This window comes from Myxocyprinus asiaticus, chromosome 11 (assembly GCF_019703515.2).
Source record: "Myxocyprinus asiaticus isolate MX2 ecotype Aquarium Trade chromosome 11, UBuf_Myxa_2, whole genome shotgun sequence".
NCBI classification, from domain to species: Eukaryota; Metazoa; Chordata; class Actinopteri; order Cypriniformes; family Catostomidae; genus Myxocyprinus; species Myxocyprinus asiaticus.
In genome coordinates this window covers 45,246,902-45,271,755 of record NC_059354.1, presented here as the reverse complement: position 1 = coordinate 45,271,755, position 24,854 = coordinate 45,246,902, and the positions used below count along the sequence as shown (strand labels likewise).

Genomic DNA, 24,854 nt, shown 5'->3' with positions numbered 1-24,854 from the left:
TTACTTGTAAAGCGACGATGGTGTAGTGAGTCCTTTATTGGTATAGGAGATTCACCAACACCACCCCCATCCACCCATGTAACACAAGGGTGAAACAGCACAAAGTGGAATCCCTTTTCTGCCCAACCCCCATCCACTGGTTTGTACCCCAACCCCCCCAAATGGCTAGCACACTGAAAAGCACTGGCCAAGAAGAAGCATACCATTTGCCTAGTGAACCTTCTTATCTTTTTGAGAGCTAAATGACTGTATTGGCACTCTCTTTTGTTGGAAACAGACTCCAGTTCAGTTAAAGGAATAGCTTAAGAAAAAAGAAAAACTTAAGAAAAAATATGTATTTTTTAAGAATAGTTTGTACTCATGAAAAGACTTCTTAAGAAAGTTCTTATGAATGTTCATCATGAATTGTACTTAGGAACATTCTTGTAATAATAAAACAAACTTGTTATAATGCTTCCAAAGAACTTTAATAAAGTTGGGTAAATAATGCCAATACATTGCTCAATGACTGTATTACTCCACACCCTGAGTTCTTTTTTGTTTGTTCTACCCATTTTACAGGTAACTCAATGATTCAAGAGCTGTATTCTCAAGAAAGAAACTTTTAATGGAGATCTTTGGGGAATTGCTGGTTTAACCAACCCCCCCCCAAACTGCTTTATCTCCAACCGTCTGTTACAATGTCGGGGGAGGTTGAGTCTACATTGCAGGCCCAATTATTAGGCAAGTGAGTATTCTGATCTTATCGCTATTTCCATGCACATTTTCCAACTACAAACCATATAAACTTGAATGCTTATTGGATTCAATAATTTTCAGGTGGTATGTATTTGTGTAATGAGGGAGGGTGTGGCGAAAGTGACTAACACCTTATATCAAGGTGTGCATAATTATTAGGCAGCTTTATTACCTCAGGTAAAATGTGCCAAAAAAGAGATTTAACTGACACTGAAAAGTCAAATATTGTAAAACGCCTTTGAGATAGATACAACACTCTTGAAATAGCTAAACTATTGAGGCGTGACCACCGGACAATCAAACCTTTTGTTGCGAATAGTCAACTGGGGCGCAAAAAACGCATGGAGAAGAAAAGGCGCAAATTAACAGCAAAAGACTTGAGAAGAATTAAACGTGAAGCTACCAGGAACCCATTATCCTCCAATGCTACCATATTCCAGACCTTTTCGAGTTGAAGATGGATTGAAACTCAACTCTCAATCCTACTGCCAGTTTCTGGAAAATACTTTCTTCAAGCAGTGGTACAGGAAGAAGTCCTCAGCATTCAAGAAGGCCATGATCTTTATGCAGGACAATGCTCCATCACATGCATCCAAGTACTCCACTGCTTGGCTAGCCAGCAAGGGCCTCAAAGATGCCCAAATAATGACTTGGCCCCCTTCTTCACCTGACTTAAATCCTACTGAGAACTTGTGGACCCTTCTCAAACGTGAGATTTACAGTGAGGGAAGACAATACACCCCTTTGAACAGCATTTGGGAGGCTGTGGTTGCTGCTTCAGTGAAAGTTGATCGTGAACAGATCAAGAAACTGACAGACTCCATGGATGGAAGGCTCATGGCAGTTATTGAAAAGAAGGGTGGCTATATTGGTCACTGAATATTTTTGAAAGGCCAAACATGTTATTTAATTGTCATTTTGTGTTACTTATTTGTTGCACCTACTCTAAAAATTGAGAATAAACAATTGAGTTGGGAGAAATCATTTTTGTAATATAGTTGCCTAATAATTGTGCACACTAATAGTTGCCTAATAATTGTGCACACTTATATTCCCCTGAGAAAGACTAAACTCACTTTTTCTTTGTTAAACATTCAGGTTTGAGGTTCAATAACATTTTGGATTGACTGAGAGTATTGTGTTTGTTCAACAATAAAATTAATCCTGAGGAATACAATTTGCCTAATAACTGGGCACACAGTATAGATCGGTCCATTTCTATGGAAACACCCTGCCCTTTTTCTTAATGGGTTTGGGGGGTTTTGCATCCTGTATTTTTTCCCACATTGTAGCGGGACAGTACTTGTAAAGCAATGATGGTGTAGTGAGTCCTTTATTGGAATAGGAGATTCACCAACACCACCTCCATCCACCCATGTAACACAAGGGTGAAACAGCACAAAGTGGAATACCTTCTCTGCCCAACCCCCATCTACTGGTTTGTACCCCAACCCCCCAAATGGCTAGCACACTGAAAAGCGCTGGCCAAGAAGAAGCATACCATTTGCCTAGCAAACCTTCTTATCTTTTTAAGAGCTAAATGACTATATTGGCAATAAGTGAGTATTCTAATCTTATCATTATTTCCATGCACATTTTCCAACTACAAACCATATAAACTTGAATGCTTAATGGATTCAACCATTTTCAGGTGGTATGTATTTGTGTAGTGAGGGAGGGTGTGGCGAAAGTGACTAACACCTTATATCAAAGTGTGCATAGTTATTAGTAAATAATCTTTGATTAATTCTTCGATTAATCTGATAAAAATGGGGGGGGGGGGTCCTGTTTTTTTTTTTTTTTTTTTTTTTTAAACACAAATGATAAAGAGCGTAAGGATGACTGTCACCAAGACAAATTCCTTGTATGTGTAAGCATACCTGGCAATAAAGCTGATTCTGATTCTAAAGAGCGTAAGGATTTGGCTCGATTTAGAGTATTGAATTCATGATTCTATTCTGTCAAAAAACTTTGAACAAAGCCTGAATCATGACAAGTTATGTTTGATTTTTTTTATCATTATTATTACTTTCAGGACATATGAAAAACGGTGCCTTTCCTTTATTTGTAAAACTTAACAAAAAGTACTGTTCATTAAAGAGTAAAAATATCCATCGGGATGGAGTGGGAAAAATCAGCCCATCAGAGGGCAATGGTGACACCAAAATAGAAATATTAATAATTCTGATCAGCTGAAAAATTCCTAATTATGTTAGAGACATATGCTTGTACACTGTCACTGATTACGTAAATTTTAGTATTTTAAATGAATATTGTAGGTTTTAAAATAATATTTTCACTGATTACATGTTTCTAAACTATTCTTTTCACAAATATGTGTATACTTATACAGTAAAATAATGTTTGACATATAAATTTACTAGTGATATCAGACATTAAATGTGGCATTCACTGGAGGACTTTAAAATATCAGGACTGTTAGCATTATTATACATTATATTCAGTATTATATACAGTTTAATGTAGTACAATCATCTGTAAATGTGGTGCAAGTTCACTCTTGTGCTGAAAAGTCTCATCGGTGCTAATTACATATTACATGCGCTTACATGATGAAGAGAAATCATCAAAAACACTTTAAAAACCAACACAATTGGACCTCTGAGACATCAGTGTGACATCTATGAGCTGCACAATTGATAACATTGAAAATGAAGTTGAGGTATGATGTTACACAATTACTAACCGCAAAGCATAGTTTGATTGACGTGGATGTGCACGCTCGCTCGCTCTGTGAAGTTTAGCAGAGACTCGCATGTGTAAAAAAAAAAAAAAACAGTTTTGAAAAATACCCGGAAATATATATGTATACAGGTGCATCTCAATAAATTAGAATGTCGTGGAAAAGTTCATTTATTTCAGTAATTCAACTCAAATTGTGAAACTCGTGTATTAAATAAATTCAATGCACACAGACTGAAGTAGTTTAAGTCTTTGGTTCTTTTAATTGTGATGATTTTGGCTCACATTTAACAAAAACCCACCAATTCACTATCTCAAAAAATTAGAATACATCATAAGACCAATAAAAAATTTTTTTTTAGTGAATTGTTGGCCTTCTGGAAAGTATGTTCATTTACTGTATATGTACTCAATACTTGGTAGGGGCTCCTTTTGCTTTAATTACTGCCTCAATTCGGCGTGGCATGGAAGTGATCAGTTTGTGGCACTGCTGAGGTGGTATGGAAGCCCAGGTTTCTTTGACAGTGGCCTTCAGCTCAACTCATTTTCCTCTTGACAATACCCCATAGATTCTCTATGGGGTTCAGGTCTGGTGAGTTTGCTGGCCAGTCAAGCACACCAACACCATGGTCATTTAACCAACTTTTGGTGCTTTTGGCAGTGTGGGCAGGTGCCAAATCCTGCTGGAAAATGAAATCAGCATCTTTAAAAAGCTGGTCAGCAGAAGGAAGCATGAAGTGCTCCAAAATTACTTTGTAAACGGGTGCAGTGACTTTGGTTTTCAAAAAACACAATGGACCAACACCAGCAGATGACATTGCACCCCAAATCATCACAGACTGTGGAAACTTAACACTGGACTTCAAGCAACTTGGGCTATGAGCTTCTCCACCCTTCCTCCAGACTCTAGGACCTTGGTTTCCAAATGAAATACAAAACTTGCTCTCATCTGAAAAGAGGACTTTGGACCACTGGGCAACAGTCCAGTTCTTCTTCTCCTTAGCCCAGGTAAGATGCCTCTGACGTTGTCTGTGGTTCATGAGTGGCTTAACAAGAGGAATACGACAACTGTAGCCAAATTCCTTGACACGTCTGTGTGTGGTGGCTCTTGATGCCTTGACCCCAGCCTCAGTCCATTCCTTGTGAAGTTCACCCAAATTCTTGAATCGATTTTGCTTGACAATCCTCATAAGGCTGCGGTTCTCTCGGTTCATTGTGCATCTTTTTCTTCCACACTTTTTCCTTCCACTCAACTTTCTGTTAACATGCTTGGATACAGCACTCTGTGAACAGCCAGCTTCTTTGGCAATGAATGTTTGTGGCTTACCCTCCTTGTGAAGGCTGTCAATGATTGTCTTCTGGACAACTGTCAGATCAGCAGTCTTCCCCATGATTGTGTAGCCTAGTGAACCAAACTGAGAGACCATTTTGAAGGCTCAGGAAACCTTTGCAGGTGTTTTGATTTGATTAGCTGGTTGGCATGTCACCATATTCTAATTTTTTGAGATAGTGAATTGGTGGGTTTTTGTTAAATGTGAGCCAAAATCATCACAATTAAAAGAACCAAAGACTTAAACTACTTCAGTCTGTGTGCATTGAATTTATTTAATACACGAGTTTCACAATTTGAGTTGAATTACTGAAATAAATGAACTTTTCCACGACATTCTAATTTATTGAGATGCACCTGTATATGTATACAAATATACGTATACATTATAAAACAGAATATAGCAGTAAAATGTAAGTCATGCGCTGGAGAGAAACAACTCTTTAGCACATCAAACAAACAAAACACGCCCTCTGTCAACGTACCTGATGAAGCAAGCGCTCCACATTAAACTGTATGCTTATTATGATCTTCTTTATGTGCTCTCTTGTGCTGGACAACTTGGATCGTGTTTTTTCTGCTTCAACTTGTCTCCATTGTTTTTCAAATGTGTTTCATCATGCAACACATTTTCACTGGGCTGTAAAGAGATGTCACTGACAGAGTTTCTCCGTGCTTGCCGCATATATCCAACTAATCGATAATGAAATTCGTTATCGATGATTTCCATTATCGATAATTATCTATTTTATTGATTAGTTGTTGTAGCCCTAATTTAAGTGCCATAAAATAGTCCATATAATTTGTGATACATTCCAAGTTTTCTGAAGTCATATGATAGCTTTGTGTTAGGAACAGACTGAAATTTAGGTATTTATTAACTTAAAATCTTTCCCTTTAATAAAGATTTTTTATTTTATTGAAGAGTTGATTCAGGTAAAATGAACTGCAGTAGAAGATTACCACAATGGTGTTGGAAACTGCATTATATACACATAGTCAGACTTACAAGATATAAAATCACTGTTTAATCTGTTGAATTAAAACAAAAGAAAAAGAATATGAACAATAGTGATTTTTAAATTAAGTCTTCCCAAATGGTAAAATTAGCTATTAACTATTTAGAAATATTATGTGTGTTAAGTCTGAGGGACCTGTAAAAATGACTGCCTTTAATATTACAGTATTACAGTCAGCTGTAGTAAATAAAGCACAAATTATGCTTAACGACACAGGTGGTAAACATTAAGGCAGTTGGCACCTGATTTCACTCCACTGATGATCTGTAAATTAAGCTGTAACAACTTGGTGTATGTTTATGGCATTACTTTAGTTAATTATAGCACTAAATGGCACCATGACTGCAACTGCAGAGGTTTAGGGTATTTGTGTTTATTAAACCATAGCCTGTCTCTGGAGAACTGCAGGGGAGGTTCATTTTAAGACGCAAGTGATTAGACCTGCATGTTTTGAATATGGAAGTCTGTTTTCTTGTCAAAAGCACCGTGGGTAGCCGTAAAAATACCATGAAACAAACCACATTAGACAGCTCTATTTATCTGACTGGCAGGCTCTCAGATTCCTCCATGACCCAGCAATTTAAGGCATTTTTTTGGAATAGATTTCTAAATTGCTCTGGCAATAGAAAAAAAAAAGTCCCAGAGACAAAGAATCTTGAAATTACTCTTGATCTTTAGTTAACATAGCGTGGAAAATATAATGACATTTTCCTCAATAAAAAGCTTGACATTTTGTTTGATGAAAGGGTTGACTGTCTTGCACGTTGAAGTTTGTGAGGAAAAATTAACTCTGACAGATGTGGCACAGGCAGGGATATAAAGCATGAAGTCTGAGTTTTCTGTTCGAATACAGATAAAATGTTATTCTCTGTTAGGTTCTTCCTTGCCGCATAATAATAATAATTGGTGGAATGTTTTCTATACGGCTAAGAACAAACAAGAGTCTGTCATACATTCTGTCATTTAAGAATTGTCACTGCCACAATGCTGACTAATGTAAAAACTAGACATGGAAATAGCATGGTGTAAGTTGCTTGTGGTCAAGGGTTTCCACAACTTTTTGCCGCTGCTGCTGGCAATAATGCTCACCCCTTGTATAAACATGTTTGCCTTATTTAAAAAATTTGCTGACCTTCCCTGCATGTTGTTGGTGAACTGTTGAATGTAAAATTACAAATCACTTAATAAAACAAAATGTATTACAAAAATGTATGTGTGTCATAAGAGTATTTAGAATTATGTGGTTATCTGAAGAGGGACATATAAAAAGCAGGGCTGTTAATCGATAAAATGTTTTAATGAAATTAATTACATGATATGCAGATTAATTAATCAAATAATTCAAAACTGTATATCTCGATATTTACAGAGAAAATCCCCAAAATAAAAAAGAATTCAATATATAAAGCTTAAATAATAATAAACAATTATAATTATAAACAATTATATTTAAATATAATTTCTGCAGAGCTACGTTCCTACCAGAAGTATGCGGTCGGCTAATGAGCGGCACTTTGTTGTACCAACACAAAGAGGCACCAAAACACTTTCCCGGACTTTCGGTTTCAATGTACCACGTTGGCGGAATGACCGTCCCAACTCCATCCGCGAAGCAGACTCGCTCTCTGTCTTTCAGAAATGGCTAAAAGTGTCTGCCAAATGAATAAATGTAAATAATTATACATATAAAGTATATAATAAAAATAATAATTCAGATAATTAAAATACATTACATTATTGTGGCAGTCAAGTGCAGCGTCACAGGATGCTGTGTCAACTGAAACGTAATTTGAAACTTAGAAAAACATGTCTTGAGACCCTTTCATTCGGACCAGATTCGGAGTTTCACTCCATCCAGCAGTGTTTGAACACAAGAACACCTCCTCATTTTGTGCTGTCTGCTATAATATGGTTTAGTTTTACTGCCTGTAAAGCTGCATGTTGCCTGTACAGCTGGAGTTGCACTTACTGCCCCCTGCTGACTCGGACTTGAAAAAATGAAGGTTAATTTTTTACCGCATTATTTTTTTATACAATTCATCACACTAAATTAAAGTGTTAAATCAACACCCCTAAGCCCCTGATCTATTCTGCCAAGCCTCAGATCTTAGGTACCACAAACAGGTACGGCGAACACTGGTTTGAAATGTGATTGGCAAGTCATTTGGTGTGCAGTGCCCACTGTCCTGATGAGACGAGATGGCAATGACCAAAAGCCAGTGAAATATAGAGAGCGTAAGAATAGAGCAATGTATTGTGAAGCAGGAGAAAAAAAATAACTAGAAAATAAAATGAAACATCACGTGCATCTCCCGGACTGTTTTTCTTATTTTTTGTCCCGTTCTGTGCAATTTGGAGTTAAATGGGCTGAGCCCATCTTTCATGATGTTTGTTGACATACTATTATGGATAAAATCTCCCATTGTTGACTGCTTGAGCTTCAGTAGGGTACGAATTGTCATACTGCTGATACACCCAGTCTGCTATCAATCCTAAAGTGACCGCACCAAAACAACCGAAAACAAAAAACTGTGCAATGTTAAAGTGTGCGCAGGGCGCCGACTTCAAGTCGTGTAGTGTGCTTGGCTTTACTAAAATTCTAACTACTAACCCCATTGGTCGAAGCTGGAAGTGTTGTTGAATATATGGGCACGTGTGAGCTCCGTGTGAGCTCCATGTGAAATATCCACCAGAGTGGTGCCAAAAGCTTATGTATTTAGTTGTAAATAATGTAATATAGTCAACAAGAATGCATATTTTATTAACTCTACCCCCTACCGAAACCCCAACCCTAAACCAAACAGTCAGTGGAGTTAAAATGTAATTTTAGAGCAAAAATGCAATCTATGAATTGTGCTCATCGTTGCTTATGTGAACGCGATCAGTAGCGCTAGAGGGAAATGTGCTCACGCTTGAATTGATGCAAAAATTTCTTTATGGGGGATGATACTGTCAACATGATGATTTCAAGTGTGGTCATGCTGAAAGCACACCTCTATCAACAAGCCACAAGATTTGATGGATTGTTCAAGTTTGCAGACGACACCACGGTCATAGGCCTCATCCACAATGGTGACGAGTCTGCATACAGAAGGGAGGTTGATCAGCTGGCTTTCTGGTGCAGTCACAACAACCTTGAGCTGAACATGCTCAAAACAGTGGAGATAGTGGACTTCAGGAGAAATCCCAACCTACCACTGGAGCTGCTGACACAGTCCTACTCGGCCGTCATTGAGTCTGTCCTGTGTACATCTATAACTGTCTGGTTTGGTTCAGCCACCAAATCAGACAGAAGGAAACTACAACGGACAGTCAGGATAGCTGAGAGGATTATTGGTGCCCCCCTGTGCACCCTGCAAGACCTGTACACCTCCAGGGAAAGTGCAGGTAGAATCACTCTGGACCCCACACACCCTGCCCACTCCCTCTTTGAGCTGTTGCCCTCTGGCCGGCGCTACAGAGCACTGAGCGCCAGGACATCCAGGCACAAGAACAGTTTTTACCCTCTGGCCATTTTCCTCATGAATAATTAAACTGCCTACGGACTCCCCCATAGTGCAATAATATAAATTCATATCTCATGTACATATGTAAATTCACATATTTAATTCAATAATCCCTACCTTGCACAATATGTTATATATCCTATTATTTGTATGTCTATTTATACTCTTACCTTGTTTTAAATCAAATCAAAATCTAATCACTTTATTGTCACTCAACCATATACACAAGTGCAACAGTGGGTGAAAGTCTTGGGTGCAGTTCCAAGCAACATAGCAGTCATGACAGTGATGAGACATATACCAATTTACAATAAACATCAGATTTACACAACACAATTTACATATCTAATATACACATAATTACTCACGACACAATATACAAATACACACAATATAGAATACACATACACACAATATAGAATACAAAATATACAATAAAAATAGTATATATAAAATATACAGTAGGTTGTATTGTGATGTATTGACATTCAGGCTGTCAGTTGATAGTCAGTTGCCAGTGTGTTGTTAAGAGAGAATATAATTTATGACAGTCCAGTGTGAGATTAAAGTGCAGTGCTGATGTATTTTGATCGTGAGAGATCAAGAGTTCAAAAGTCTGATAGCTTGGAGGACGAAGCTGTCATGAAGTCGGCTGGTGCGGGTCCTGATGCTGCAATACCGCCTGCCTGATGGTAGCAGTGAGAGCAGCCCATGGCCCGGGTGGCTGGAGTCTCTGATGATCCTCCGAGCTTTTTTCACACACCACCTGGTATAGATGTCCTGGAGGGAGGGAAGCTCACCTCCGATGATGTGTCTGGCAGTTCGCACCACCCTTTGCAGTGCTTTGCGGTTATGGGCGGTGCTATTGCCATACCAGGCGGAGATGCAGCCAGTCAGGATGCTCTCTACAGTGCTGGTGTAGAACCGTGTGAGGATGTGGCGGTTCATTCCAAACTTCTTCAGCCATCTCAGGAAGCAGAGGCGCTGGTGAGCCTTCTTCACACCGGCCTAAGTGTGGACGGACCATGTGAGTTCCTCAGTAATGTGGACACCGAGGAACTTGAAGCTGCTGACTCTCTCCACCAGTGCTCCATTGATGTCTTTTCTCCTAAAGTCCACCACAAGCTACTTGGTCTTGCTGACGTTGAGGGAGAGGTTGTGCTCCTGACACTAGCGTGTCAGAGTGTGCACTTCCTCTCTGTAGGCTGTTTCATCATTGTCAGTGATCAGACCTACCACCGTTGTATCATCAGCAAACTTGATGGCATTGGAGCTATGTGTTGCCACACAGTCATGTGTGTACAGGGAATACAGGAGTGGGCTGAGAACACAGCCCTGTGGGGCTCCAGTGTTGAGGGTCAGTGATGAGTAGATGTTGCTGCCCATTCTAACCACCTGGTGTCTGCCTGACAGGAAGTCCAGGATCCAGCTGCACAGCGAGTTGTTTAAGACCAGAGCCCGGAGTTTCACATCAAGCTTGGAGGGCACAAACAGCATTCTCTTAAATGTGTTCCTTTTTTCCAGGTGGGAGAGAGCAGTGTGTAGTGTAAGTGCAATGGCATCATCAGTGGAGCAGTTGTTGAAGTAAGCAAACTGCAGTGAGTCCAGTGAGTCAGGTACCACAGAGCAGATGTAATCTCTGATTTGGCTCTCAAAGCATTTGCTGATGATGGGGGTCAGAGCAACAGGACACCAGTCATTTAAGCAAGTGATTTTGGATTGCTTTGGTACAGGCACAATGGTGGAAGTTTTAAAGCATGTGGGGAGAGGGAAAGGTTGAAAAATATATATTTTTATTTTTATTAAATATATTTATATTCTGTGTCTCACTGTAATGTTGTGTGCACTTGTTTCTCCTATCACCAAAAAGAAAAATCTTTGTGTACATGAGAACACTTGGCAATAAAGCTCATTCTGAGTCTGATTCTGTTCATATTACAAACTGTACAGCTTTTACAAGTTACACACCAAAGTTTATAGGAGTTTGTTCGAATCCATAATGCTTTGAGCAATAGTAATGTTTGCCTGAGCAAGAACCACAAAAAAAAAAAATAATAATAATAATAATGGAATTTTACTGATAGTAATGCAATATCTTGGGGGAGATCCTCCATTCCAAGAGATACAAAGTGCTAATTCTCGCTGACTGGCTACCAAATGAGCTGCACCTGGTTTGGATTTCAAAAGAATGTAAGATAAGAGCTCTGTTGGAGATTCAAATGGCAAGTCATGCAGTGCAAACTCGTGAAGATTTCTCACATTGCCTTACAAATGTAGATTGTTCACATTTGTTCATCTGATGGTTAAAGGTTACTGTTTCCCAAGCCAATGATGGTTTATCCAAATTATGTGTAACACTAGTAAGGTTTATGGATGCATTTCTGTCTCCACGTATGATTTTAAATTTAAGATAACAGGACAGGGCTATGATCAAAACATACTGTTTAAAACAAGCCCAGGGCCCACAAGGGGAAGTCTCCCTCCCTTATAGCCTCATCCTGGAAAAAAAATGCAATGGAGGAAGAATCTTAAATTGCAACAACTTCCGAGTACCTTCCTCAGCAGGAAAAAGGAAGGGGTAAAAAAAAAAATATTACATCCATCTAGTACTTACACACAGATGATCTCTTCCTCTTTCTTTTTTCTTTCTTTTGTATAAAAAGAGGTTATTCATTGGCAATGGAATGTTTTGACAACAAAAAGGTGTTTGAATAGCTTATTTGTACGGCTCGACAAGACTTTTCATGTTAGTACCATGCACTGAGAATAATTAATGGCAAGAAGTGGCTGGTATAGATTTTTCTCATCATCTTGTGACAAACTGGAAAAAAAGCCAGAGGAGTTTATACTTACCTAAAAATGGGTGAGATTTATAGACTAGTTTTTTTTTTTGTTTTTGTTCACCAGGTGTATCGTATTCCCCTAAAAGAGAAGCAAAACTGTTCAATTATATAGTAACAATTAAACAAGGAAAGAGGAAGAGTGGTATCACCAAAAATTCAAACAAAGGACCTTGTTTATGAAACACAAGCAGAAAAAAAATCTGCGTAAATCTTTCATGAATCAATTTTAGGGAAATTGTCCCGTTGAATTTAAATGTGACAATTTACTGAAACTGGTTTACTTATGAATTACACAGAAACTCATGTTTCATGAAAAGTTCAAATTATGTCAAACAAACCAACATTAAGAATGGGTTTCTTGAAATAAAACTGTGGCAATGGGGCAGTCAGAAATTAACCTGGGCACATGGCGAAAATGCCATCAGAAGAATGATTTTCATCTGTTATCTTACATTTTATATATTTCAAATGCCACAGAAAGTGACAAAATAGTGATTTTCTCAGATGTTTTCCTCTTATCTAACATTTGATATATGGTGTTGCACATTTGACAAATAACACTTGAACGTTATAGGTCATAGCTAAATTTGCCCAGATCGAAAATGTAATTTAATTTAAATATTTTACATAAATGGACAACACAGTGTTTATATAGGCTAATTAGTAACAAATCTATCATAAAGGTTAAAATTAATTAATTTCGATTTTAAAAAGTTGATTTCTGATACAACGAATCTATCTTTTTTTAACGTTTCTCCAAAATTATGCAATGATTTTTAGGGATGCAAATCAAGAATGTGACAGGAGAGCCCACTAAACAAATCGGGACAGTGGTGATCAGAATATATCGGGTTTCAGACTCGAGTCCCTGAAGGGGGTGGGGTGCAAAGACGGAGGCGGGGGGAGTGGAAGAGAATTTCTCGAGCCTCTTTGTCCTCACACTATATGAACCCCGACGGCGGGCGGGGATGGGGATAGTACATATGCTGCTCAAACGAATGAGTAAAGAGTGTGGCTTTCATCATCCAGAAGATCGCAGAGAGATGTGGTGATATTTTACGCGCTCGTATGAGCTCTTAAGAAGGACGTAGTTGGCGGAAAAGGGTGGAAATCTACTCGACGAGGTATGTTTTAACCCCCCGCTCTTCAGCATTGACGCGGCCAATGGGTATTTGGTGGCGTCTCATGCACCTTCATAACGTGTTTACTGTTGCAAATCGCCACTTTTCGGCTTTATCGATGTTTAGAGGCGCATTCTTTCACATATCATACCGATGAAGTTCAGCTTGTGTCCGGTTTTGCTCAGTGAGCTCGTTTGGAAGGAATTGTCGTGTGTATCTTGCGTAAGACGGAGGAGAACAATAGTAAACTTACGGGCTTTCATGGAAATGTGGTGTGGCGAGAAACCGGTCAAATATTTTGCAGCAGCCTTGGCACAGTCTGTGGTTGATGGGCAGTTATCACGTCTTTCTGTAAGTGGTGTTGAAGAACAACGAGGCTGCTATTTGGGACGATTGTTTTTCTTTTCTCTTTTCTTTGCGTGTTGCAACGATTCACTTAAGGTAGCGCGCGCCCAGATCGACACGTTGCGCGAGAGAGTCACAAGATTATCGAAACGTTTAAAGCTTGAACTTTCACTTAAGTGTTATTTTTCTTGAATTCTACGTAATTAGATGAGCATTTGTTTTTAACATCGGCTTGAAAGGATGCTTCTCCATCAATCCTAGTCATAGACTCAAAATAGGCGAAAATGCATGTTTGGGGTTATTTTTTGTGTTATTTTATATATATATATATATATATATATATATAACTTAGATTTGTACAAGAATATTATGAAGAGTTGTTTCGCTGAAAGTCAATTAACCTTGTGCCCTCGTTTTAATCACCCAAAATTGTCCATAAACCCGCCAAAGTTGTTAGGCAGGAATGTAAACTACTCACTGTTATGCTAAACTTACAATTTCTGAAGCTAATCTGCTCATTGTTTGGTGAAGGTTTCTACATTTTACGTATCAAAGTCATTTTAAAGGGTTATTTAAGCTTAAACACTTAAACTAAAAAGGCTTTAAAAACAACACGCAAATCAACTGAAAATATACATCTGATCTGGAGAACCTGCTGTGACTTTCTCAGCTTTTCCACCTCTCATGAGTTTGCATACCCCATATGATTATAATCTGAATTAAATGATTCTGGTAATGTTCATTGTTCAGTTAGATTTCTCTTAGGTCACCAAGTGATTCCTGGTGAGTCTCACACCTGTAGGTTATATATACAGTTGAAGTTCACACACTTAGGTTGAAGTCATTTAAAACTCATTTTTAACCACTCTACAGATTTCATATTAGCAAACAATAGTTTTGGCAAGTCATTAAGGACATCTACTTTGTGCATGATACAAGTACTTTTTCCACCAATTGTTTACAGACAGATTGTTTAACTTTTTTTTTAATTGACTGCATCACAATTGCAGTGGGTCAGAAGTTTACATACAGTTAACTGTGCCTTTAAACAGCTTGGAAAATTCCAGAAAATGATGTCAATCCTTTAGGCAATTAGCTTCTGATAGGAGGTGTACCTGTGGATGTATTATAAGGCTTGTTTCAAACTCAGTGCCTCTTTGCTTGACATCATGGGAAAATCAAAAGAAACCAGCCAAGACCTCAGAAAACAAATTGTGGACCGCCACAAGTCTGGTTCATCCTTGGGAGCAATTCTCCAAATGCCTGAAGGTACCACGTTCATCTGTACCAACAATAGTACACAAGTATAAACACCGTGGGACCATGCAGCCATCATACCGTTCAGGAAGGAGACGCATTCTGTCTCCTAGAGATGAACGTAGTTTGGTGAAAAAAGTGCAAATCAATCCCAGAACAACTGCAAAGGACCTTGTGAAGATGCTGGAGGAAACAGACAAGTATCTATATCCACAGTAAAATGAGTCCTATATTGACATAACCTGAAAGGCTGCTCAGCAAGGAAGAAGCCACTGCTCCAAAACTGCCATAAAAATGCTAGACTACAGTTTGCAAGTGCACATGGGGACAAAGATCTTTTTTCAGAAATGTCCTCTGGTCTGATGAAACAAAAATTGAACTGTTTGGCCATAATGACCATTGTTACGTTTGGAGGAGAAAGGGTGAGCCGAAGAACACCATCCCAACCGTGAAGCATGGGGGTGGCAGCATCATGTTGTGGGGTGCATTGCTGCAGGAGGGACTGGTGCACTTCACAATATAGATGGTATCATGAGGAAGGAAAATTATGTGGATCTATTGAAGCAACATCTCAAGACATCAAAAGCTCTGTTGCAAATGGGTCTTCCAAATGGACAATAACCCCAAGAATATCTCAGGTTGTGGCAAAATGGCTTAAGGACAACAAAGTTAAGGTATTTGAGTGGCCATCACAAAGCCTGACCTCAATCCGATATAACATTTTGTGGGCAGAACTGAAAACGCATGTGCGAGCAAGGAGGCCTAAAAACCTGACTCCGTTACAACAGTTCTGTCTGGAAGAATGGGCCAAAATTCCAGCAATTTATTGTGAGAAACTTGTGGAAGGGTACCCAAAAAGTTTGACCTAAGTTAAACAATTTAAAGGCAATGCTACCAAATACTAACAAAGTGTATGTAAATTTCTGACCCACTGGGAATGTGATGAAAGAAATAAAAGCTGAAATAAATAATTCTCTCTACTATTATTCTGACATTTCACATTCTTAAAGTAGTGATCCTAACTGACTTAAGACAGGGAATGTTTTCTATGATTAAATGTCAGGAATTGTGAAAAACTGAGTTTGAATGTATTTGGCTAAGGTGAATTTAAACTTGACTTAAACTGTACCACCACATGTCTAGATTTGCTACAAAGTCCATAACAGAAAAAGCACTGTTGTTTTTCATAAAGGATTATTTCTGAATGTATGTTTCTTATGCAATATAAAAGTTTGTTGGTTTATTCTTTAAGGTTACAAAATAATCAGTGAAACGCCTTGTCACTTGTTGCTATTATTGTCCCTAATTTTTTACCTCTTGGGGCAAAGTGTCGCCAAAATGCTTCGGGTAATTAAAATGTGGGGACAGACATTTCTAGCATTTGATGTTCTGTTTTACAGGGATGGGGTTTACTGCCTCTGCAGACACTGAAGTATAAACTTCAGCTGTGTAAACTGGAAAAAAAGAAAAAAAAAAAAAAACCCTTCTAAAGGTAATTTCAGGGCGGCACTTATAGTTAATTAGTTACTTTTGAATGCATTAAACTGCAAGTTTTTTAGAGGCTGATTTTTGTTTTGAGTTTAGCACCAGTGTCCTCTCCTTCCTCCGAGCAGGAGGACTCTGGATTGGAACGATAACTACTTTTTCAGATATCTCTACAAAGCCATTCTCTTCTGTGAAACTAAACTTGGCAAAAAAAAAGAAACATCCTCTCACTTTCAACTGCTTTTATTTTCAGCAAACTTAACATGTGTAAATATTTGTATGAACATAAAATGATTCAACAACTAATACATAAACTGAACAAGTTTCACAGACATGTGACTAACAGAAATGGAATAATGTGTCCCTGGACAAGGGGGGGTCTAAAATCAAAAGTAACAGTCAGTATCTGGTGTGGCCACCAGCTGCATTAAGTACTACAGTGCATCTCCTCCTCATAGACTGCACCAGATTTGCCAGTTCTTGCTGTGAGATGTTACCCCACTCTTCCACCAAGGCACTTGCAAGTTCCCGGACATTTCTGGGGGGAATGACCCTAGCCCTCACCCTCTGATCCAACAGGTCCCAGACGTGCTCGATGGGATTGAGAGCCGGGCTCTTCGCTGGCCATGGCAGAACACTGACATTCCTGTCTTGCAGGAAATCACGCACAGAACGAGCAGTATGGCTGGTGGCATTGTCATGCTGGAGGGTCATGTCAGGATGAGCCTGCAGGAAGGGTACCACATGAGGGAGGAGGATGTCTTCCCTGTAACACACAGCGTTGAGATTGTTGTCATTGCAGGCAAGCTCAGTCCGATGATGCTGTGACACACCGCCCCAGACCATGACGGACCCTCCACCTCCAAATCGATCCTGCTCCAGAGTACAGGTCTCGGTGTAACGCTTATTCCTTCGGCGATAAACGCAAGTCCGACCATCACCCCTGGTGAGACAAAACCGCGACACGTCAGTGAAGAGCACTTTTTGCCAGTCCTATCTGGTCCAGCAAAGGTGGGTTTGTGCCCATAGGTGAAGATGTTGCAGGTGATGTCGGTAAGGACCTGCCTTACAACAGGCCTACAAGCCCTCAGTCCAGCCTCTCTCAGCCTATTGTGGACAGTCTGAGCACTGATGGAGGGATTGTGCATTCCTGTTTTAACTCTGGCAGTTGTTGTTGCCATCCTGTACCTGTCTCACAGGTGTGATACTCGGATGTTCCGATCCTGTGCTGATGTTGTTACACGTGGTCTGCCACCGCGAGGACAATCAGCTGTCCTTCCTGTCTCCCTGTAGCGCTGTCTTGGGCGTCTCACAGTATGGACGTTGTAATTTATTGCCCTGGCCACATCTGCATTCCTCATGCCTTCATGCAGCGTGCCTAAGGCACGTTCACACAGATGAGCAGGGACACTGGGCATCTTTCTTTTGGTGTTTTTCAGAGTCAGTAGAAAGTTCTCTTTAGTGTCCTAAGTTTTTATAACTGTGACCTTAATTGCCTACTGTCTGTAAGCTGTTAGTGTCTTAATGACCGTTCCACAGGTGCATGTTCATTAATTGTTTATGGTTCATTGAACAAGCATGGAAAACATTGTTTAAACCCTTTTACAATGAAGATCTGTAAAGTTATTTGGATTTTTACAAAATTCTTTAAAATACAGTGCCATGAAAAAAGGATGTTTCTTTTTTTGCTGAGTTTAATTACTGTCTTGGTTGCATGACTTCAGGAAGAGGAGAATCAGGCTTGGATTGAGGTAATGCTGAGGATCAGGGTTCTTTCAGTCTTTCCGCAACCTCAAAAGTTGAGCGCCATACAAAATGAGCTTCCAAACTTAAGAGATAAGCGCTTCATCTTGAAAGTTGAAGTCCCCAAAATTGTTTTTCCCCATCATATTTTTACTATTACCACTCCCACCCAGGAATTTTACATTTGTAGTTTCCAGACCTGGCCAAGTCATTGGAATTGGAAACTTTGAAGCAATATTCCAGGTTCAATACAAGTTAAGGACATTCAACAGCATTTGTGGCATAATTTTGATTACCACAAAAAAATATTTCAACTTGTCCCACCTTTTCTTAAAAAAAAAAAGGCAAAAATCTGGGTTACAGTGAGGCACTTACAATGTAAGTGAATGGGGCCAATCTGTAAACAAAGACTCACTGTTTTAAAAGCATAGCTATAAGACATGATATATATGTTAACATTATTTTATTGTGAATATATCCAAACTTTATGGCCAAGTAATCCCAGTAATTTAGTAGTCTGCTGCAAAAAGTTTTTTTTTTTAACTTTACAGCTCATAATACACAAGTTTTAACAGAAGAATTCATCTAAGTGCTTCTATAAAATTATACACTTCACATTTCTACCTTTTTAAACCCTCCAAAAATTGACCCAGTTCACTTACATTGTAAGTGCCTCACTGTATGTAACCTTGATTCTTGCTTATTTAAAGAGAGGGACAAGGCAGAATTTTTTGTGGTAAGCAACATTACACCACAAATGCTGTCGATTGAGCTTAACATTTCCCATGACTTAAAGGAATATTACACTTTCAATACAAGTTCTGTTGTTTCCTATTGTCAAAAGTTTTTCTAGTTTTACTCTTCTCTAAAATACTTCCAGGCTACGTATTATTTTTAGTGCTGATGTAGAGTAAAACTTGCATATAAACCAGACTTATACAGGTCTGTCTGTTGAGGGTCGTGTTAGACATTTGTACACTCGTAAGTATGGAAATTAAATTCTATTCATTCCAAAGATAGGCACCTGACAACAAAATCCTGTCAGTCTCTTTGATTTAGAAGTCGTTATCGAGTAATCATAAACAACTGCAAAGGTTATGGCCATTCATATTGTGAGAAACATGTTTGAAGATCTGCTAACAAGATGGAATGTTCTGAGTGTGGAGACCCAGCTGATGTGTAATTTGAGGGCCAACCGGCTGTGGAATGTTGCAATTGACAACCACACAATTGTACTGTTGGCTGCAACTGGATATGTCTCCATTCTACATATAGTACTCTGTGCCATCCAGAGGCACCAGAGACTACTGAACAGCTTGATTCTCTCTTTATACAACTGTCTCTAACAAACCCCTGGACTGAAGTTGTTGTCAGCACATTTCCACCAGAACCTAGCTATTTAGTAAAATTTAGACCACAGTGAAAGCCTGTCTTTGCAGGTGTTTTGATAAGTTCGCACATGCCTGAAAAATCTTCAGTTTACTTTGGAGCTCGTGAGGATTCCACAGTTTGACGAGACATGTGGTTGACCCCATCGTCGTTGTCGTCTTTCAGAAAAAACAAAGTTTGACTCCTGTTTGAATTTGAATTTGAATTGAATTTAGTCACCTGTTTTGTACTTTCCAAATGATGTACTGCATGCATTGTCTGTAAGTGCCGACTGATCCACAGTATCTTGAGGGGCATTAGTCAACTAGAATGTGGAATTAAAAAAATACTTTAGGTTTAAATAAGAGGGCCCGTGCTGTCTTTACTCAAGCACCAGAGAAACTGATGAATGTTTTAGGTGCTACACCACAGGGGTCAGGAAACACTATGGTGGTAAATGCATCATTCAATGCATGTATTTTTTACCTTCTTTATTTTTGACTTTATTTATTATGATTACTTTAAAAGAGTCATAACATGATTTTAACCATATTTCTAGTAATCATTTGTTTAAAAAAAAAAATACATTTTCACTCTTATTCTTTTAGTTTTATGACTGAAAAATAATCCTGTTTTTGTATTCTGCAAAGGCAAATTTTAAGCACAAAATCTTCCAAGAATGTACACGTCATGCATGTGATCACATTAAATCTTGGAAGTATCTTCATAAAAAGCACAGAACACAAGAATATGGTTATCACTCAAGTCAAGTGAGAAAGTTTAGTAGTATGTGGTTAATCTCTGCCTGTAGTTACAAAATTATCCTATAATGGAACACGCTGAATATGTAAATGGTTTCTCAATTACGATTTCTCAGCAGACATGAGGTTTCTGCAAGGTTCAGGTGAGGCATGAAGGAAAAATGTAATTAGTAATGGTGCCACCTAGTGGTTTTGTCCTAATAAAAACACCTGATGAAAACTTTTGATAGTTTTCCAAAGCAACCTAAGCAAGTACCTTTTACAGAAATACTATTAGTTAGAAACATGAGATGCTGTGTTGAAGCATTGGTTCAATTATTATGTGTGCTATACATACCATACAATTCATCGGATATCATAGTTTTGGTGCTATTTCCTATGAATATTAATAGTATGTTATGTTCTCTTTCAGCACTGAGAAGAAGGTTCTTCTAGAATCACCATGAGCTGGAGCTTTCTTACACGTCTGTTGGATGAGATCTCCAACCACTCAACCTTTGTGGGCAAGATCTGGCTCACGCTATTCATCATCTTCCGCATCGTCTTGACCGTAGTTGGGGGAGAATCGATATACTACGATGAACAGAGCAAATTTGTTTGCAACACCCAGCAACCTGGATGTGAGAATGTCTGCTACGATGCGTTTGCACCCCTCTCTCATGTCCGGTTCTGGGTTTTTCAGATTATCATGATTACCACCCCCACTATTATGTATCTTGGCTTTGCTATGCACAAGATTGCTCGCAAGGCGGATGATGAGTACAAACCACGGAATAGGAAACGCATGCCAATGGTCAATCGTGGAGCCAACCATGATTACGAGGAGGCAGAGGACAACGGTGAGGAAGACCCGATGATGTCAGTGGAGATCTTACCAGAGAAAGAAAAGGCACCCGAGAAGCCTGCCGTTAAACACGATGGACGGCGGAGAATTAAACGTGACGGGCTCATGAAGGTGTACATACTACAGCTCCTTTCGCGGATTATTTTTGAAGTGGGTTTTCTCTTCGGCCAGTACATCCTGTACGGTTTTGAGGTTGCCCCGTCGTACGTGTGCACACGCAGCCCCTGCCCGCACACTGTGGATTGCTTTGTGTCACGTCCTACGGAAAAAACCATCTTCCTGCTGATCATGTATGCTGTGAGTTGTCTCTGCTTGTCTCTCACGATGCTGGAGGTTCTTCATTTGGGCATCAGTGGAATCCATGAGGCTTTCCGGCGACGCGCACAACATCACATTGTTGCACGCCCACGCGGCACCATGTGCAGACGGGTGCCCACAGCCCCACCTGGGTACCACACTGCCCTGAAGAAGGAAAAATTGTCCATTGGAATGAAACCAGAGTATAACTTGGACTCGGCTCGGGAGTCTTTTGGTGATGCCACAACATCACGGGAAATTGATCGCCTGCATAGACATCTAAAACTTGCTCAGCAACACCTGGATCAGGCCTATCAGAATGGAGAGAGCAGTCCTTCACGTAGCAGCAGCCCAGAGTCCAACGGCACTGCTGTCGAGCAGAATAGACTCAACTTTGCTCAGGAGAAGCAAGGAAGCACATGTGAAAAAGGTAAGGCACAAAGTAATTCGTTTCAGCAATAGCTTGACTTTAAGTTTGGTTAAAGACTTAAAGGAGTGGTTCACCCAAAAAAAATTAAATTATCATTTACTCACCCTCATGTTGTTCCAAACCACTATGCCTTTTGTTTTTTTCCAATGCAATGCAAAAAGGGAATTTTAAAAATCCTCACACACCTCTTTTCCTTAAACTACAGTTTATAGTGACCACAGCTGTCAAGCTCTAAAAAGCCAAAAAATAAACTCCATAGAAGTACCATTAGTTCAAAGTAGTTCATACAACTTGTTTACTACAAAAGATTATCAGTGAATAACTGCTTAAATAAAGAGCATTGTGTAAGGAACAGACATTGTTTGGAAACGGATGGCTTTAGAGCAGTCTTTGCCAAATCTACATGTGCTGATCGGTTAATTCTTAGAAGTATAGGTCTCTGCGGAACAGTAATAGGTGTTTTCAAATCGGGATGGTGTGTTTCAACTAGCCAGTGAAAGTAAGGAGTCTCAATGTAATAGGCAAATCGTGTAAAGCGGTTGGAAAAACACCCATCCGGGTTTGAAAACGCCCACTGATTGAAAAACGGCCATTTTTTTTGTTTGTTCTGCAGAGACGAGCATCAATACTTAAGCCGTTTATTACCTTATCCTTTAAAGGAATACTGTCATGACCTTGCATGCATAATCAGTGTAAGATTGTGCACATAAATGCGCTCGATGAGGGTGAGTAAATAATGGCTTTGTTTTTTTCAGTGAACCAGTTTCTTTTAATTTTCTTTCTCAATCAGTTGCAGAACAGTGGGGAAACTAAATGCAAGTTGAATATTTTTAAAGGTTTTAATTTTTATTTTCCCTCATAGGGATCCGTGCTTGAGTGAGGACATGGACCATCATCTGCTTTCTTGTAAATATAAGCACCCCACCTGTGGTTGGCATTGCTCATCTGGGAAAGTGGACAGAGTCTACGTGTGTGTGTTTGTGCATTATGTTTGGCTGCTCTGAAAAGTTTGTGAAGCAACTTGAGACTGATGAGCATGAATGTTCGTGCACACTGGTGAATTAGTGAGAACATGCCGGGCAGTATTATGGCAAGCGAACAGCAAGTTAAAATCTCAAAGTAGCTTCTCACCAGCCAGTTATACTTGATCTCACCAGCCAGTCTGCCTGATACTCCAAAGTGCCCAAAATATTTCAAGCTTTAAGAACTCCTAGGTGACTGTGCAATGTCTCCAGTTCCTATCACTTCATCTCTTGTGTTTTTTTGTTTTTTTTGGGGGGGGGGGGGGGGGTTATTGGTGGTGTATGTTTTTATTTCATAGGAAAAAAGTGGTTCTTCCATTTGTTTACCACACTTCTTATGAAGTGCCAAGGGTTGCATCTCAGAAATGCCTTAAATCTTAAAACTGGAGTTTACATATTATCTTTGTCATTCCAAAATGAGATGGACGAGCCAGTGTAAAACCACGTAAGAAATGTAGTTTAGCCTGTTGTTGTTCAGAACAGTTCTGTGTACTTCAGTAGTGGACCACAATTAGTGTACGTTTGTGGACTGGACAGAGCTCCTGCCATTAAAGGAATGGTTCACCCTAAAATGAAAATTATGCCAATAATCACCCTCATGGTTCCAAACCTGCATCACTTTCTTCCATGGAACACAAAAAGAGATGTTCTGCAGAATTTTTGCCTCTTTCCCCATTCACTTTCATTGGAAAAAAGATGCCGTGAGTGTTGACGGAGGCTAGAATTCTGCCTAAAATGTCATTTTGTGTTCCATTGGGGAAAAAAAACACTTGGGTTTGGAATGACATGATAGTGACTTAAAAAAGGATGGAATTTTAAATCTTTGAGAGTACTGAATACTTGGTGCCATCTGTGTTTGGCTTGTGCATTTGGATCTCCTAAACGGAGTGCTAATTTAGCTGTATTAACTGGATGGCAGTATACTGGAAAGGCCTGTGGTACTAGCAGCTGCAGTCTCTCTCTGTTTTTATGACTGAGTATTGTCACATCTGGAACTTTTAAATCATTTCTTGATGCTTTTTGTCCATATGAACAAAATGGAAACCTGGAAAATGCTTGAATACTTGAAACTTAATTATTATCCTACAAAGAGTCTTTTGATATCTTGTTTGCATATTGTGTACATTAGTTTTATATGAGAAGTGTTTTGCTGACTGTACCACACTATTTTGAGAACTTCTCTGTAAACTACAATAGTTTAAGTCTTCTGTTACTTTTTTTTGTTGTTGTTGTTGTTTACTGCTTTGTTACATTTTCTGAAGCCTCCTGTTTCTGTTTGACCAACTGTTTGAGAGGTACACCCAATATTTGGAGAATATAAACATTTATTGTGTCTTAATACAATTGAAGGCACTAGTAAAGAATGTTTCAATTAATTCAAAACATTCATTTTTATGTTCATTTTCTCCATTTCTAAATGCTAATCATACCATCTTAAATGTCTTTTTAGATCATATAACAATTTCAGTGTGTATTTTTGCCTCCCTATGCAAAATCAAATCATAAGTTGGTTCAAAAGCAGCTTTCTGTTTGTAAATGCAATAAGATCTAGAAACTGAAAGCCATAGAGCCTAATATTTTATACATGATTAAGTAAATAAACAATGCAATCCGTGATCTTTCCACAACCAGGTTTTCCACCTTTTTTTGAAACTTTACGGCATCATCTGATTTTTTTTGTTTTGTTTTTTTTTTGTAAAAAAACAAACAAAAAAAAAGTATTTTGTGATATATTGAAATAAACCTTTGAAATACAATTTGTATTTGTGCTTTGTTCATTTTTCATTTGTCCAGTGTCTGATAAACACCATGATGTCACTTTAAATAGTGATATTTACAGGTATATGTTGCTCCCAAAATCTGTTCAAACCAGGGTAAATTGTTTAATTTCAGTGTAAATGTGTTCATTTGTTTTGCTAAATTATTAGCCTATATAAGCAATTGGCCATCCCACTCTCTAGTTATCAGTATTTGCTTCTGCCATTGAAACCAACATTGGATGACATCCAGCCTAGAATGTGTCTGTTTCTGAAATGTAGTTA

The 24,854-nt window shown here is 38.9% G+C and overlaps 1 protein-coding gene across 1 annotated transcript; it reads left to right on the top strand.

Moving 5' to 3' along the window:
- The first annotated feature begins 13,097 nt into the window (after nucleotides 1-13,097).
- LOC127448450 (gap junction gamma-1 protein-like) lies at nucleotides 13,098-24,569 on the top strand. Its single transcript, XM_051710972.1, has 3 exons — nucleotides 13,098-13,263; nucleotides 20,632-21,790; nucleotides 22,653-24,569. Exons 2-3 carry the CDS (start codon nucleotides 20,662-20,664, stop codon nucleotides 22,664-22,666), a joined length of 1,143 nt encoding a protein of 380 aa, XP_051566932.1. The 5' UTR covers nucleotides 13,098-13,263; nucleotides 20,632-20,661; the 3' UTR covers nucleotides 22,667-24,569.
- Nucleotides 24,570-24,854: the final 285 nt, after the last annotated feature.